Source organism: Blastomyces dermatitidis (assembly GCF_000003525.1).
Source record: "Blastomyces dermatitidis ER-3 genomic scaffold supercont1.12, whole genome shotgun sequence".
Taxonomy (NCBI): Eukaryota; Fungi; Ascomycota; class Eurotiomycetes; order Onygenales; family Ajellomycetaceae; genus Blastomyces; species Blastomyces dermatitidis.
Window position 1 is genome coordinate 1672650 of NW_025544785.1, and position 14917 is coordinate 1687566.

Genomic DNA, 14917 nt, shown 5'->3' on the forward strand with positions numbered 1-14917 from the left:
GCTAATCTCCTCCTAGCAGTATCCGCGCAGTATCCGTATGATACTGGCCGCGGCAGCCAATAGGGCGTGGTTTATATCGAGATGGTTCATTCCCTCAATTCCCCTTCCTCGTACCCCCCATCGTCAGTTCTTTTCTTTTTTGCTTTTTTGTTTATCTTGAGCTAACAATCTGCAAAGCTATTTACGTTCTCGGTTAGCCACTTTTATTTCCTTTTGCGGGTGAAGGTCGAGAATTCTAGTGCCGCATGCCTTCTGTCTGCCCTCCACTCCCACTCGTTGCTGCGTTCTTCTCCACAACCAACATCCCATCTTCAATTTCTTTAATAGTGTTTCCTTTCACTTCACCATAATTTTTTTTTTTATTTTTATTTTATTTTTATGTTTATTGTACTTTTTCTTCTTATGCGATCTTTATTTTTCTCATCTCGACTTCATTTGTATTCTTTATCTTGACGTTCGCTCCCTCTTCTACCTCGTGCCACAATATTTTCCGGCACTGATGCTCTCGTTTCACCTCTAAATCACTTTTTTTTTTTTTTTTTTTTTTTTTTTTTTTTTTTTTGCTGCTGCGCTCTCTGCCTTTGAAGAGCCTGGCTGTGCTGCCAGCAAGCATGCCTCGTACGCGTAACTTCCCGTGTGATTGGCATAGCTGTAAAAAGGTATGATAAAGACTAAGTGTCACATTACTTACTTGCAATGTCCGGAATTAGCTGATTGACCTGGATGTCATTGTTCTGTTTTGTTCCAGGCTTTCAACCGAAAGTCGGATTTGTGCAGGCACTACCGAATACATACGAACGAACGACCTTATAAGTGCAGTTTCCCAGATTGTACAAAAAGCTTTATCCAACGCTCTGCCCTGACTGTCCATTCCCGCACCCATACTGGAGAGAAGCCCCATGTATGCGACCATGAGAGCTGCAGTAAAGCATTTTCTGATGTATGTTAACATTCAGGGCGTTGCCAGCTACCTACCATTTGCACCATGACCTAGATAGATGCTGCGAAGCATTTCACGCAACCCTAATCTTTGTGTGTGGGATTGAATTGCGTCGTTTCCGTTTTGGCCGAGAATGGAATTAACTTCGGTTCTAGTCCTCGAGTCTAGCTCGTCATAGACGAATACATACCGGCAGGCGACCATATAAGTGCTTGGAGTCTGAGTGTGGGCGAAGGTAAACTTTCCCCTCCCTTCGTCAACCTTTGAATAGGAAGAAGCTGATCGTATCTTCCAGCTTCTGCCGAAAAACGACATTGACCAAGCATCAAAATCGATCTCATCAGCCTGAGATCCATCCGCCATCCGTTCGCACCACCCGAGAACCGTTATATTCGCAGCCGCCCCCTAACTTATTACCCCCAGCGAGCAGTCACCCCGATCCACAGCAAACCTATCCACCTCCTCAAATGATTCCGCATGGCTTCTACCCCCCTCCTATACAACCTCCCCCTGTTCATTCCATACCAGTTCCTGGAGGAGAACCCGTCATCGGAGCTGAAATTAATTATACTGGTTCCGGGCTCGTATTCAACCCCCAAGCTCAACGCTACGAAGTTCCTCCCACCCCAGTAGAATCGGTCCTAAGATTCTCCCCAGCTACTCCAGTGGTTCCAGAGTACGAACCTCGGCCTCCGATAATTTTCCACCAGGAAGTCCCTATGGAGAATAAACCCATGGTTTCGCGCATTTTTAACCCGTACCAAGACCCAAGATCTTGGGATTTCCTAGGCTTGGAAGGTTAAAGGTGATTATTATCCAAAAAGACACTCCATATTTGACGGCTACCCAAAGACGAAGATACACAAACGATGCAAATATTCGACGCCCCCTACCCTACGGCCTCGTTTTGGACATATTCCAGCCCCTAATTTTCAATGCTCCGCCTTTTAAATTTTATTGAGGCGGGAACTCGGCTTGCCATGAGTCCGGTTTATATCCTCTCTTATGGACTTGAGGGGACTGATGATCCTTCCCAAACTCCCACTCTACTTTATTCTAATGCCAATCGAATGAAGATTTATGATATAGGCAACATATATACACACAGCAACAAGGTGAAACACTCCCTATCCGTCCCCCGGACGCTCTCGTTTTCGGCAACTGGAGTTCTTTCTGGCTTTTCTTGGCTGGTTGTTTTCTTCTTTTTTCTTCTCCTTTGTTCTTTTCTTCTTGTTTGTAGTAAAATTGTCTGTTCTATTTTGTGTTGGGGCGCCATCCTTTTTAATATTGATATCCCTTGAGTTATTCTTTTTCACTTTCACTACTTCCTTTTTTGGTTTTTTTTACCTGTCACTTTTAATCTCGTTTATTTTCTACTCTTTTCTTTCCCCTTTTTCTTTTCCTCTGTGAGATCTCACATATCAACTATTTCCATCATCTAAGTGAAAGCTTGAACGAGAATTTATGTTATCTTACATTTCCTATCTCGAAACATGGGGGTTAACGGAAGTAATTACTAAATAGTACACTTCGATTCCAAAACAATTGGCTGAATGAGGTTGTATCCACGTACTTACTCGATGAATAGGGTCTGCGTGAGAAAATAAGTTACATAATTTAGTTTCTAGGGGTCTTGCTCTTCCGGTTTTCTTATCTTTTCACTTCTGCTCTACGTTTTTGCCATTGTTTTTCTTCACCCCTTTCTCCTTTTTTGCTTTTTTTCCCCCTTCTCCTTTCGTTCATTCTTTATTTTTAATTTTATTTCTTTTTTTCCCGTCGCCCTTTTCAATGTTGTAATTGTATGTGGATACCCACCACCTTAGCTAGATATGTAAACATTTCTTTTGCACTCCTGAACTGTCAACATCGCAATACTTGCTTTGCGTACATTGTCTTAAAGTACTGACCATCTTCCTCAAGAGGGGAAGTTGCAAATGTAGATATGCATACTTGTTAGGGAACGTGCATACCAACCCCACGTTTCCTCTGCCCACAGTCACAAAGCGCCCAGGTATGTCGTGTAACCAACGTTCCCAACATGTCCATATAGTATTAAGAAACCTGACGACCAGGGTGCCGGATAAACTCAAGGAAGGGCATTTGGCTAAGCACCCATACATGTAACAGAAATAATACTGGCACAGGAAAAGGAAAGTCTGAGTACGAAAAATACATAAATAAATAAATACTGATTAACATTGAATTTCCCCCTTGCCTTGGTATTGAGATTTTATAGATGAGCATAAACCACCCCAATCCGTAGGAGACAGTCCGGATTTTATCCACAAACGTGATCAAATTTAACTCTCTCAGCATCTGGGTCAGATTAAGTTATAACTTTATAAGCCGATGCAAGGGGATCGGGATCCCGCGCGGTGATCCAGGGAACCAACAACATATTTTACCCGTATGTTTAACCTGTGCGTATAGTACAAATGATCTATCGCGAGAGGGTTCGGCACATGTCTACAGCGTAGTTCTCGCGCGCTCTTGTTTTTGGTGAAGAGGCCAAAAAGAAAAATATAAATAAATAAATAAAGAATCGGCGAATTCTCAACGGGGCGGCGCCCGGCGAAAAAAAAAAAAAGCATTTTTAGTTAGCCCCCGGCTTCTTCGGAAAAAGGTCTGCCTGGCCTGTCCATATGGGCAATGGTATGGTATGGTTCGACGACGTGTGAGAGAAAGGGGGGGATTTCCGGTGCTAGCAGCCCGAGGGTTAGGAGGACCGGGCCGAAACGGAGTGGGGTGAAATGTTTGTTCGGTGGAGACGGGTGCATGGCTGGCCACATGGGCGCTTCCCGGCTCCCGGGCGCCGTCCGTCGGCGAGAGATACCATAACTACCGCAGCCGGCTAGTGAAAGTTTAACCCTGAGTAGTTTGAACTCTTTCCTCAAGGGGGTTTTTACATAGTAGAGGGTGAAACTTTGGAGAACATCCACACGGAGAAATATCGCTCAGGAAAACCTCGGCAGCAGCAGAAGAAGAAGAAGATCCAAAATATAAGAAAGATAGAACTTACAAATCCGTTGCACAGGAAATTGATCAGATAGCGCAATACCTACTCAAAATAACTTCATCGGTGGCCCAATTCTTTTTTATTTATTTATTTTTGCCTTTTTGTGTTGTGAGAGCTTGTTTCGATTGATACCATGGATTCCGCAGCTAAATCGCGTTAGAAACTTTGTTTAAAGCATGCTGTCACCATGACATCAAATCTATGAAAGCCATCTCCCACTTAATCGACATATAATCCTGTGCATTGGGGGGTGGAATCGATCTTGAGGAACCCGAGGCCTTCTTATGTTTCCTCATTTGGAACTTTTGATATCCACGCTGACAAATCTCAGCCACGGAATATTTCCGGTGTCTTGGCATAATCAGATAAGATTGATTAAAGGGATCTGATAACCTGCCCTCAAACTCTCCCGGCTTGGAAAAACCGCACAATACCAGCAACGTCATTTCCTGCTCCATATACATATAAAAAATAATTTGAAAGTATACGGAGGGTAGAAGATATCGCGGCGCTGTCGGAATACCAACTTTGAAAAGATGCAAGCTCTGCTTCGTCGCGGGGCTGCGATTCTCACACCAGGGACAAGCAGCCCAGCAGCGGACAGCGAAACGACGTGTACCACCGCATCAGAACATACTCTCTTTACCAAAGTCAACCCAGTAGTTGACGGGGAAGACTGCGACCGCGACTGTGCTAGCTGCACAATCCGATACCCTGCCAAATTTGACATTGACACTCAAGATAAATTATACGGCCATGTCAAAGGATGGGCCACCCACTTGCTCATTGCGACGGGCAAGACGGACTGGGTGAGGGATGTGACCGACGAGGAGGGAAGCGTCATGGAAGCGATTGAGAAAGGGGGCCTGGAACCTAGCAATGGGGTACGTGATGTTTTTTCTTTTGGTTGTTGCGTAATGAGAGCTGGAATCCATTTTCGTTTTCATTTTCATTTTTTGGCTCGTCAAAAAGATTTGCCCAGTGGATCATGCTAACTGTATTTGTGGACAATATATATAGCCCATGAAGCTGTCTGCTTCGAACATGCCCGTCCCGGATGAGTATCACCATCATGAGGTTGGGAAACAACCCACCACCGCTCTCATCCTCCCAGCTTTCACATTTGTCGATCACGTCACCCCTGCCCTCGCTTCAGACCTGATCACATATTTCGTCAGCCACTCTCTGACCACCACTTCCCCCCTAAATAATACCTCATTGCCAACTACAAAGACACGCACCCCAGACCCAGAGTCTGACAATTCAACTCCTGCCACGCCTCTTTCATCCCAGACGGAGACGGTCCCTAACTCCTCCGTCGGCTATACAGCCCTAACCCCTCTCCGCTCCCGCCCCTGTGGGCACTCTGCCGTGATTCTCCTCTGTTCACAGCGGACCCGCGACGCTCGTTGCGGCCAATCTGCTCCCTTGCTCCGGCGAGAGTTTGAAAGGCACCTACGGCCCCTTGGATTATATAGGGATCTCAACGACGAACGCCCTGGTGGGGTAGGCATATATTTCATAAGCCATGTTGGCGGCCACAAGTACTCCGCGAATGTGATTGTGTACCGGCGGAGAAATATCGACTCCGCGGACGCTGCTGCGGAAGCGGGCAGAGCAGCGCGTGGTGAAGAAGGGGCTACGCAGGGGATCTGGCTTGCGAGGGTTAGGCCGGAAGATTGCGAGGGGATTGTGAAGTTTACGGTTCTGAAGGGGAAGGTTATCAAGCCAGAGAGCCAGCTGAGAGGCGGGTTTGATCGTGAGAAGGGCCTGGTGAGCTGGTGATTTCCTGGCAGGGTGAGAATCGGTTTATTGGCTTTCTTTTATTTTTTATTCTTTTTAATATTTCGGGCTATTCTATCTACTTTACATGATGAAATCTATTGCGAGACTTTCGGGTATTTTATTCTAAGAAGTTTTGGGCGCCTTAGCCATCCAAACTAGCACTATATATCCATATATTCAGGGGCTAATAACATTTATTTCGAAATCATATTCCTATATAAGTCGCCAAAGCCCTGCAGTATGCCGGCTTAGGCCAAATTCTTCGACCTGATTCCTGGACTCTAGTGCGGCTAGGATGGACGATGATACCAGACCGTTCAATGCCTGATAAACCATTCACCCCAAACCCCGCCTCTTACTCTTCGCATCGGTCGCGCGATCTGCTTTAAGATACCAGTAAAAGTGATCAATGTCAAACGGAACCATGCCAGCAAGTAGCCCGCTCAACCTCGCCATCCTCGATGACTACCAAAACATCGCTACCGCCAAATTCTCCCACCTGAAACTCCATCTCACATCCATAACCTCGTTCCCAGAGACCCTGCACCCAAGCCACAATGATGGCGACAAAGCAGCTCTCATCAGCCGGCTAAAACCATATCACATAATCTCCACAATGCTCGAACGGACTCCGTTCTCTGCAGAGGTCATCTCCCCCCTCCCCAACCTCAAATACCTCCTTATCACCGGCCACTGCAACCGCGCCATAGACCAGCAGGCATGTGCGGAGTGGGGCATCCTGGTTACGGGGACTACAGGTCTCGGAGCCCATTCGCAAAAGCTAGACTCCTTACCACATACCGGCTCAACGACGGAACATACCTGGGCATTGATCCTGGGCATGGCGCGGAATATCGCGCGGGATGATGCGGTGGTGAAGAGCGGCGGGTGGCAGGGGAGTTTTGCGGCGGGGTTGGAGAGGAAGACGCTCGGGTCGCTCGGGTCGCTCGGGACGGCGACTGAAAAGATCGGAGCATTGGCGTTCGGCATGCGAGTCGTCGCGTGGTCGAGTAATCTCACGCAGGACATGGCGGATGAGAAGGCTGCGGCATTGGGTTTACCGGCAGGCGCCTTTGAGGTTGTCTCGAGTAAGCTGGAGTTGTTTAGGGAGGCGGATGTTCTGAGTGTGCATTACATGCTATCATAAACGGGAGGAGGAGTTGGGTGTTATGAGCCCACGGCGCTCTTGGTAAATACGTCACGCGGTCCGTTGATTGGGGGGAAAGCGCTGCTGAAGACGTTGAAGGAGGGGAAGATAAGGGGTGCTGCACTGGACGCTTTCGATATGGAACCCTTGCCTGGTGACAGCGCGTGGAGAACAACGAGACGGGGAGTGGAGGGCCGCAGCGAGGGTTTGCTCCCACAGCATATGGGATATGAGGAACAAGCGGAGAATTTGGTTAAATGGAAATGAGGTGGAGGATAAATTAGTATGATCCATTTTGCTGGCTTGAAAGAGGAGCACTTATATGTATGGACACTGTGTTTATGTACTGTACATGTACATGTACATGTGGGCGAAGTTCCCCAGTATCTCTTTCAACATCCACCCCAAAGTTAGAATGTCTGTCTGATTGACTGGTTATTGTAATTGGCCAGCTAATATTCATAGCAATATGATGCCTGTGGGGACAGCTGATCTTGCCCGGTGTCCTAGAAGAAGAGGGCCAGGAGCCGTAAATGGACCGCTTTTGACTCAAATATCAACTTCCAATCGGCATGGACTGATTATAAAATATTCCTACAAAACCCAACGCCTTAAATGGAAGAAGAAAATATCAACAACGAAATATCCCCACGCAGACCCCCAGGGCATACAGAAAACCAAGAGAACAAACCCAGGCAAACAAAGAATACATGTTGTTTGCGAATTGGATGAAAAGTAGAGAAAAAAAAACCACACATCATTGTCCCATTGATCCCATTTATTATTAGCCAGAACACCTTGCTCAGGTAAGAACTGAAGACATAAGAAAAATCGAAAAGAAAATAATTATATACTCATACAATGGGAGGAAAGGGGGTGGGAAGGAGAAAACAACAGTCCCGGAATCACCGCTGTTCAACGCTCTTCGGCCTTCCGGCGGCACACACACCAGCAGGAGTCGCTCAAGACATCTGCGATGACGTGCGGTGAATGATACTCCCTGCCGAACTAGCGGCAGAAAGGTTCGATGCCAAAGCTGGCAAGGAATACGCAGATGGCGTTCGACTGCCCCGAGCACGTAAGCTTTGTCTGTCACCGGACCTATCAAGGATGAAAGAGCCACTCTTGGGAGTGCTGGAGGGATGAAAGCGGCTGCACTGACTACTAGTGCCTGATCGATTGCTGGACGCGAACGACGCACTAGAACTGGCGGGAACGCTGTTGGTGATGTGAACGCCGCTTGATTCGCCACTAAACGGCTCCATACCACCGTCCGTGGAACTTTCAGACTGGATTTCTGCAATGATCTCCGGATCGAGTTCTGACATCCCCCTTAGGAGTTCAGCAAACATGCTTAGCAATGATCTGAATTCCTGCTCAGTCAACGGCGCGTCGGCGAATCTGCCGCGCTCGTAGAGGCGAACAAATGACCGGCCAAGGTCTACGGGGTTGATGAGATTAAGATGTGTTAGATGGTTTATGTAGTCACGTAGGGGCATGTTATGAGGCCTTCGGAGGATTTCGACAATACGTTCATCCGGAATTGGTTGATTTTCGCCAGTCTGATCTGCGTCTCGGTTGTCGAAGACTGGAAGACGAGGGTCCACGGGGGCAAGAGATACTGCCTTTGCCTCTATGAGGTGCGGGAGTTCCTTAATCACCGGCTCGAATTCTTGGTCGGGCATATCGGGGCAACCAGGGGCAGTCCAGCCAGGGTGTGAGATATCACCCCATGGCGGTGGTCTTGTGGTAGGGATGGTCAAGCTAGGATCCAACTTGCTATTGTCTTCCCCAGTCCTGTCTCTCGGCCGTGCTTGCTGGGCAATGATGGCACTCCTCGACAGACCCTCCACAACGAGTCTTCGCACACTCTTTGGAACATCAGGCTTCTCAACTGGAATCCATGGTTTGGGAATACCCGCAAGGACACTGCGGTTAGTAAAGATGCGGCTGGCATATATCAATATAGCCAAAAGCAGGGTTATTATATAAACACCGCTGACAATGAAAACATTACCCAGGCGGTGGGTCTTGGAGGACTGGTAGATGGTATCAGCAGGGGTTAGGAGAGTTAAGATCAAAAAGATAATGGCAAGAACAGTAAAAAGGGTTGTGTAAAAGACGCGGAATAACCGCGTCTTCGTCGGCATGGTGACTACGTCCTCACAGCAGGATAATGCATGGGCGTGGGGAGAGAAGGTTGTGCAATGTCCCTGAGCAATAGAAGACGCAGCATTAGTTAGGGTGGTGACGCCCATCGTTTGATGGATAGTTACCTAGTTAAGAGCACGCTTTCACGTGACACACCCGGCCAGGAACAGCAGGTTAGGTTTAAGCGGGCTCACGTGTTTACACTTGTCAGTTTACTATTGAAGGATGTTTGGGTACGAGTAGATATAGAGACCTCGAGATGATATCAATGCACAGCTTTAAGGTCGACAAACAGCGTGAGGAGGCCTTACAATGTGCATTCCTGAGGCAGGCACTATGCTAGTACTCCCGTTCTTTACACCAGTTCTTCTGAACTTCCTCCCTGTAAGGCGCTTTAAATGAGGCCTTCTTGTTCTGATAAAAAGACGTTGAACTAAACCAAACTGTGATTCATGGTAACTGCGAAAACGCCCTTTATTATAGTGAAGCGCAATAGAGTGGGCGCTTGGCCCAACTGTTTGGGACCCTGAAATTGAAAAAAAAAATACGAACAGGGTCGTGCCGCTCTAATAGGCATCAGCAAAAACGAACTTCTGTCACGAAGCAGATTGCGAGATTTTAATCCTGAACAGCAACTTCGTCCTCTAGATCGTCAGCGATGACCTCACCCCTGACCCGGCGAATAACCCTCTCAATGCCGTCCAACCCTCGTTTCAGCACGTCCATGTTCGGCCCGTAGCTCAGCCTGACAAAATGGTGGCAGGGACTGTCGAACAAATCCCGCCTCTTCGCTGGATTCAGATCAAAAAATATCCCAGGAACAACAATCACCTTCTCCGTCAGTAGAGCGTTGAAAAAGTTCAGACCGTCTGAGATATTCGCAGAAGCCGGGAGAGGGGGCTCAAGCGCAGTAAGGTCCAGCCAGATATAAAACGTTGCATCTGGAACGTCAGTGATCTGGAAGCCAATTTGCCCCAGCCGACCAATCACATAATCTCGCTTCTCGCGGAAATGGACTTGCAGTGCTTTCATCTCCATGCGGACGAGAGAGGGTTCCAGCATGGGGATTGCCGCCTCTTGAAACGGGACGTTGGCGCCCCCATCCAGGTAGGAGCCAGCGGAGGCAAGGGCTTCGATGAATTCCTTAGGTCCCAAGATCCAAGCGATTCGCCAGCCGGGGAGGCGGAAGCGTTTGGTCAGACCATCGAGGATGAGAACGTCTATTCAGTTTTGGTTAGCTCAAACAAGAACCTGATCTTAAAGAGGTGGTAGTAAAGGATGCCTAATAAAACTTGCCGTCTGTGTCGACGTCTTCGACGTTCATCGCTCCACTAGTAGTCGAGCCATCACAACCAGTGCTGTAATTATATCCAGCGTAGAACTCGTCCAGGATAAGCGTTGCTCTCCCACGACAGATATCCTGTATTTTGGCCAGCTCCGGATTGTTGATGACATGACCCGTTGGGTTCCTGGGGTTCGATGTTAACAAGACCGAAGTCCCTCGAGCAATTTCTTCGGCAACCTTATCAGTGTGGATGTGATATCCGTCCGCAGCCGATAAGGGCATTGGAACTGCCGCGAACTATTCACATTCTACACATCAACACACATATAAATCCAAACTTGGCGGCTGAGGTCTTACATTCTTAAACAAAGACAACATCTCCGAATACGCCGAGTAGTCTGGGATTGGGAACGATAGATACGCATTGCCCAATATTGCGGCAATACGAATCAACCCTGCTCTTCCACCAGGTACAATGCACACATTTTCCCAGGTATAGCCTTGCTTCCCCTGCCGATAATGTTCATTGTATAACCTCGCCACCGCATCACGGAGAGGCTTGATACCGGCAGTAGGGCCGTACTCGCGGGACGCGGAGCTTATGGGGATCGAAGTGGGGCGGGGAAAGCTGCCTGCGATATCATCATCGGCTTCAGGAGCGCCCTGTCCGAGATTTGCCCATAGCGAAGGGTTTTCAAGAAACCCATGTTCGGAAGCCCTTTCGGTCGTCCACACGACGCCGGTTGAAGCGCGAGTAGCGTCGAGCCCGGCGTGAGGACGGTGGCCTTCGTGCGCATCACGGAACTGACGATGGGTTTCGGAAGTCTTCTCTGCGGTTGATGATTTTAATATGTTTGAAAGGGGTAAGCAAATCAAGGACGATGCATTTTGAAGATATTATCGACTTTAACCAGTACACATGTCGATTTTTATTTTTCACAAAAAAAATTAAAAAATTAAAATTAAAATTAAATCTTGCTACGAGGGTGGTGGTATAAAACAAACCGTTCTGTGAGAGTTCTTTGCTAGCAGAGAAGCGGCGGGCTTGGGAGGAGGGGCTCAGGATGGAGAGACGACGGCCTGAGAAGCTCATTTTGGGGGACCCCTAAGAGATCTAAAATACTCTAAGATATGTAAAATCTGTATAGATAACTGTTCTTTTCTCTATGTTTCTATCGAGTAGTAGTGGTAGAGCGAGAGCCAGGTGGGAACGTTTTTCCAGTCACGACGGCTATCTCGAAGGGCTCAGAATGCCATTGTCAGTTAAATGCCTCACTAATTCATGCGTGAAATCTGCTCTGCAATCTGACTGGCTGTGAGACAACAAGTCGGAGTCTGAGGGGTCATGTTGGATCGCGCCCGTCGTGCAGCGGGCAGTTGAGGTTGTGACATGGCCCACTATACATTATTAATAGCACGAATGAAATGATGAGGCTTTGTTGGGAAAAAATATACTTTTTAATTTCCACTTCGATTTGTCAAGTGTAACAGTTCTATCACTCTGAGAGTCTGAATAGGAGGGGCATTTCAGTATAACCACATCTATGTCCTTGCAGAAATTTGCTTGTCTCCCATTCTGGGAAGATTTGGCAAAGAAGGCTACAGCATGGCACAGTTGATACATCCGGCGTTATTTGACAACCCACACCCGTACCGTTGTTAGCGTTACACAGCAACTACCTGCTCCACGGAAACCCACCAAGTCCATAGTAGTGGTGAGGTCCGGTACGGAAGTAAAACCAAGCGCAAATAAAACCAAGGCAAATAGAATAGAAAGAAGAGGAGTCAAATATGAAGTGTGTGTGAAGTGTATGTGAAGCAAGATATAGATAGTTAAGATATAGCTCAAGAGGTAAGATGCCTGCGCGAGCGTAGCAGGCGAGTGAGAAAAATCTTGACGCCCTCGCTTAAGTCGTGGCGTGGAAAACAAGGTAAAACTCAACATCTACATAGGGTAATGTACGTTCAATCATACGGGGTCATTTCTTGATGATAATAATAATGAAAGAAAGGAATTCAAACCACAAACTGATTACATCGTCTCTTGCCAAATAATGCGGTTGTTCCGGGTAAAGAAAAAAGTTGATTGGGAGCGGAAAGCAGCGGCGCATCGGTGACTAGCATGGGCATCCTTAAGAGTAAAATGCTAACCATGTATTTCAACTTTCGCTAGCCTGTTCGTTTCTCAGTGTTCCGCCCGATAATCAAAAGAAAAATGCAAAGATATGTGTCAAGCGTATTTCAGAAAAACTCCTCCGAGTTTGGCCATTTGAAGATCGGTGGATGTCTGACAGCCGTGTAGGACGTTGTGCCCTTGGAAGGGGGGAGGTCGGAGAGGGGGAATCAAGTATTGAAAAACGACAACCAAGGAAGCTATGCTTCTTAAGCCAATCCTAGTGAATATAAATTTGGAAGCAAACGTGTCATCGGCGCCAAAAACTACCATGGGATGCGTAGATCGAGAAAATGAAAATAAAAGGGACAACAAAAGGCAGTAGCGCAGTAAATTCAACAGGTATACGGATCTAAAAAAAAAGTAGATCATCCTCAATTATTGCACAATATCTGAGTCCATGGAGTGATAGACCAATCTCAGTTTTCGACGGGTTGGCAAAAGAGTTGAATTTCTCCAACCTGACCATTGGCCAACATGTTTTGGTGCTGGTCGCGCCATTCCATAAAAGCAAGTTGAACGGCTTCATCGCTATCTATCGTGACAAAGTCACCGTCCTCATCCCTATACCGCAGTCTCACGGATTTATTCCCAATGGACCGGTCGGTGAATCGGGCGAGCTTTGCGTCCACGCGATCTGTTAGAGACCGGAAAAGTATGTTACTTGCGATCACCAAAGTGACATAATTGTCATCAAAGTTAACTTTGGCTTTCAGTTGGCTGGGCATATAGAGTTCCTGTTCAGCCTCCTGATTCACAGGGGAGGAAAGGCCGGATTGCATTGGATTCGATGTGGGCGCTGGCTGCGAGCGGGACTCGATCCGACCAGAAAGCTGGGGCTCGGGAAAAGGGTTAGGGGGGAGTCCATGGCGTTGCTGAATGCCCGGTGACTGGGTGGCAGTCCTAACGGGGAGAGTGTTATTTATTGGGGAATTGTTTTGGCTGCGATTGACTGGTGCTCTCATACTCGCCATGTGCGCAGGGATAGGGGGAACAGGCACGTTATCAACCGTCTGCATAGAATGTCCATTAACATGACGGCGGGAGTCTGGTATATTGGGGTTGTGGTGGATGTCAGGACTGCTTGCAGACCGCATTCGGGCTTGTGACATCCCACTAGATTGGCCATGGTGGGAAGAAGAGAGGGGAGGGAGCGAGGGGCGCTGGGCGCCCCGTTGATTACTGTTGCTGAAGTATGGATTCGACGTAGCCCCATCTCTGGACGCGGCTCTTGGCATGGCAGGGGCCGTGTACCGATTGGAGTCCTCGATCCATGGAGTTGAGGGCGTGCCTTGGCGGGAGTACGCAAACATAGTCGACTGACTTGATCGCGAGGAAGTAGGGTCTGTGACTGGAGAAAAATACGAATTTCCATTCCGGTCCCCGGGGGATATTGCCCCGTTAGCAAATTGGGTGGACACCGAAAGAGGCGGTTCTGGCATCGGAAATCGTGGAGGTGGAGGCCGACTTGAGATTGGACCAGAGCTACCACTTCCTCCCGTGGCAGATCGCGCTCGCAAGCTTGTACTTGAAGCATTCCGGGATACTGAAAATTCCGAAAAAGTATTACCCTCCCGGACCAGCTCTTCCTCTGCCTCGTACTCCTCCCGATAAGGGTTTTGAATTTTAGGGCCCATCTTGAGATAGGTGAATTCTGTTTCAGATGTCCCCGTGTGTCTTGTCGCCCGTTCTTCAGTTTGAATAGCTCGTTGTGTGTCAATGTCCTTGTACCATTTGCGCATGGTATCCTCATTTTGGTACCGGATAACAAAGTTGTCAACAACGCCGGGATCACCCTTCCAGAATATTTGGATTTTGTATGACCCTAAAAGTTGGATTGTCTTAGCAAGTTATACAACAAAATACGCAGAAAATAAGTAAAGAGAGCAGCGGACTAACCAGGCTTATGCAGGGACAGGATTTCCGTAACATTGGCCATGTATATTCTGCCCTTTAATTGAAGCCGTGGCTTTCCTTTCGGAGCAGCATTTGGTTTGTCTTTGCTCATAAGCTTGGTCTTTTGTTTGTTGAGATTCGCATCTTTGCAGCAAAGCAGTATGCGTTCGAAAAGATAGATGTGATACTGATAAAATACAACGTCACAAGTTAGCAAGAATTCCTGCCACAAAGTAGACCCGATTTCTTTATTTTGGCTCGTCGGAGTGTCTGTCAACTGCTAATGGCCCAATGAAATGAAGCAGGCTGAGAGAATAATTCTCGATAGAATCGAAATTCGGAATAAAAGCAGATGGGAAATTGAAGGAGAGAGCAGTTTCGAGTTGACCATTATTCCATGGTCAATTATAATGCTCTCATTCTATGAGAAAAGCCTCTAGGTACGGATCATATGAGGTTTGTGCGAGTGTGATTAAAAATTATTTAGGGAATGCTTGTCGCTGCCTTTCCCAAGTTCTGTGTAG

General features: G+C 47.5%; 6 protein-coding genes across 6 annotated transcripts in view; 3 read left to right on the plus strand and 3 right to left on the minus strand.

The window, feature by feature from the left end:
* The first annotated feature begins 566 nt into the window (after nucleotides 1–566).
* Nucleotides 567–2805, plus strand: BDCG_08930 (zinc finger protein 501). The gene is made up of 4 exons (XM_045424706.1): nucleotides 567–659; nucleotides 749–940; nucleotides 1096–1175; nucleotides 1236–2805. Exons 1-4 carry the CDS (start codon nucleotides 612–614, stop codon nucleotides 1741–1743), a joined length of 828 nt encoding a protein of 275 aa, XP_045273363.1. The 5' UTR covers nucleotides 567–611; the 3' UTR covers nucleotides 1744–2805.
* A 1379-nt stretch (nucleotides 2806–4184) lies between these two features.
* On the plus strand, nucleotides 4185–5959 carry BDCG_08931 (sucrase/ferredoxin domain-containing protein). Its single transcript, XM_045424707.1, has 2 exons — nucleotides 4185–4840; nucleotides 4977–5959. Exons 1-2 carry the CDS (start codon nucleotides 4493–4495, stop codon nucleotides 5739–5741), a joined length of 1113 nt encoding a protein of 370 aa, XP_045273364.1. The 5' UTR covers nucleotides 4185–4492; the 3' UTR covers nucleotides 5742–5959.
* BDCG_08933 (thermotolerance membrane protein Dlt1) lies at nucleotides 5755–9202 on the minus strand. Its single transcript, XM_045424709.1, has one exon. The coding sequence runs from the start codon at nucleotides 9144–9146 to the stop codon at nucleotides 7851–7853; it is 1296 nt and encodes a 431-aa protein (XP_045273366.1). The 5' UTR covers nucleotides 9147–9202; the 3' UTR covers nucleotides 5755–7850.
* Nucleotides 5961–7155, plus strand: BDCG_08932 (D-isomer specific 2-hydroxyacid dehydrogenase; the record flags this gene model as incomplete). The annotated part of the gene is made up of 2 exons (XM_045424708.1): nucleotides 5961–6829; nucleotides 6968–7155. Exons 1-2 carry the CDS (start codon nucleotides 6151–6153, stop codon nucleotides 7153–7155), a joined length of 867 nt encoding a protein of 288 aa, XP_045273365.1. The 5' UTR covers nucleotides 5961–6150.
* A 455-nt stretch (nucleotides 9203–9657) lies between the features above and the next one.
* On the minus strand, nucleotides 9658–11417 carry BDCG_08934 (aminotransferase; the record flags this gene model as incomplete). The annotated part of the gene is made up of 4 exons (XM_045424710.1): nucleotides 9658–10259; nucleotides 10336–10621; nucleotides 10682–11154; nucleotides 11330–11417. 4 exons carry the CDS (start codon nucleotides 11415–11417, stop codon nucleotides 9658–9660), a joined length of 1449 nt encoding a protein of 482 aa, XP_045273367.1.
* A 1499-nt stretch (nucleotides 11418–12916) lies between these two features.
* The window catches only part of BDCG_08935 (rho guanyl nucleotide exchange factor), a gene marked incomplete at both ends in the record, with an annotated part of 3983 nt that continues 1982 nt past the window's right edge, over nucleotides 12917–14917 (minus strand). The window contains 2 exons of the mRNA XM_045424711.1: nucleotides 12917–14322; nucleotides 14397–14580. Coding sequence (XP_045273368.1) covers nucleotides 12917–14322; nucleotides 14397–14580 — 1590 coding nt within the window. The remainder of the gene's footprint in view (nucleotides 14323–14396; nucleotides 14581–14917) is intronic.

Bases quoted from the DNA above. Each gene is read 5' to 3' on its own strand.
- BDCG_08930 (XM_045424706.1), top strand. From the start codon at position 612: ATGCCTCGTACGCGTAACTTCCCGTGTGATTGGCATAGCTGTAAAAAG. The intron at 941-1,095 runs GTATGTTAACAT...CTTCGGTTCTAG, and splicing joins GCAGTAAAGCATTTTCTGAT to TCCTCGAGTCTAGCTCGTCA. The intron at 1,176-1,235 runs GTAAACTTTCCC...CGTATCTTCCAG, and splicing joins GAGTCTGAGTGTGGGCGAAG to CTTCTGCCGAAAAACGACAT.
- BDCG_08931 (XM_045424707.1), top strand. From the start codon at position 4,493: ATGCAAGCTCTGCTTCGTCGCGGGGCTGCGATTCTCACACCAGGGACA. The intron at 4,841-4,976 runs GTACGTGATGTT...CAATATATATAG, and splicing joins GCCTGGAACCTAGCAATGGG to CCCATGAAGCTGTCTGCTTC.
- BDCG_08933 (XM_045424709.1), bottom strand. From the start codon at position 9,146: ATGGGCGTCACCACCCTAACTAATGCTGCGTCTTCTATTGCTCAGGGA.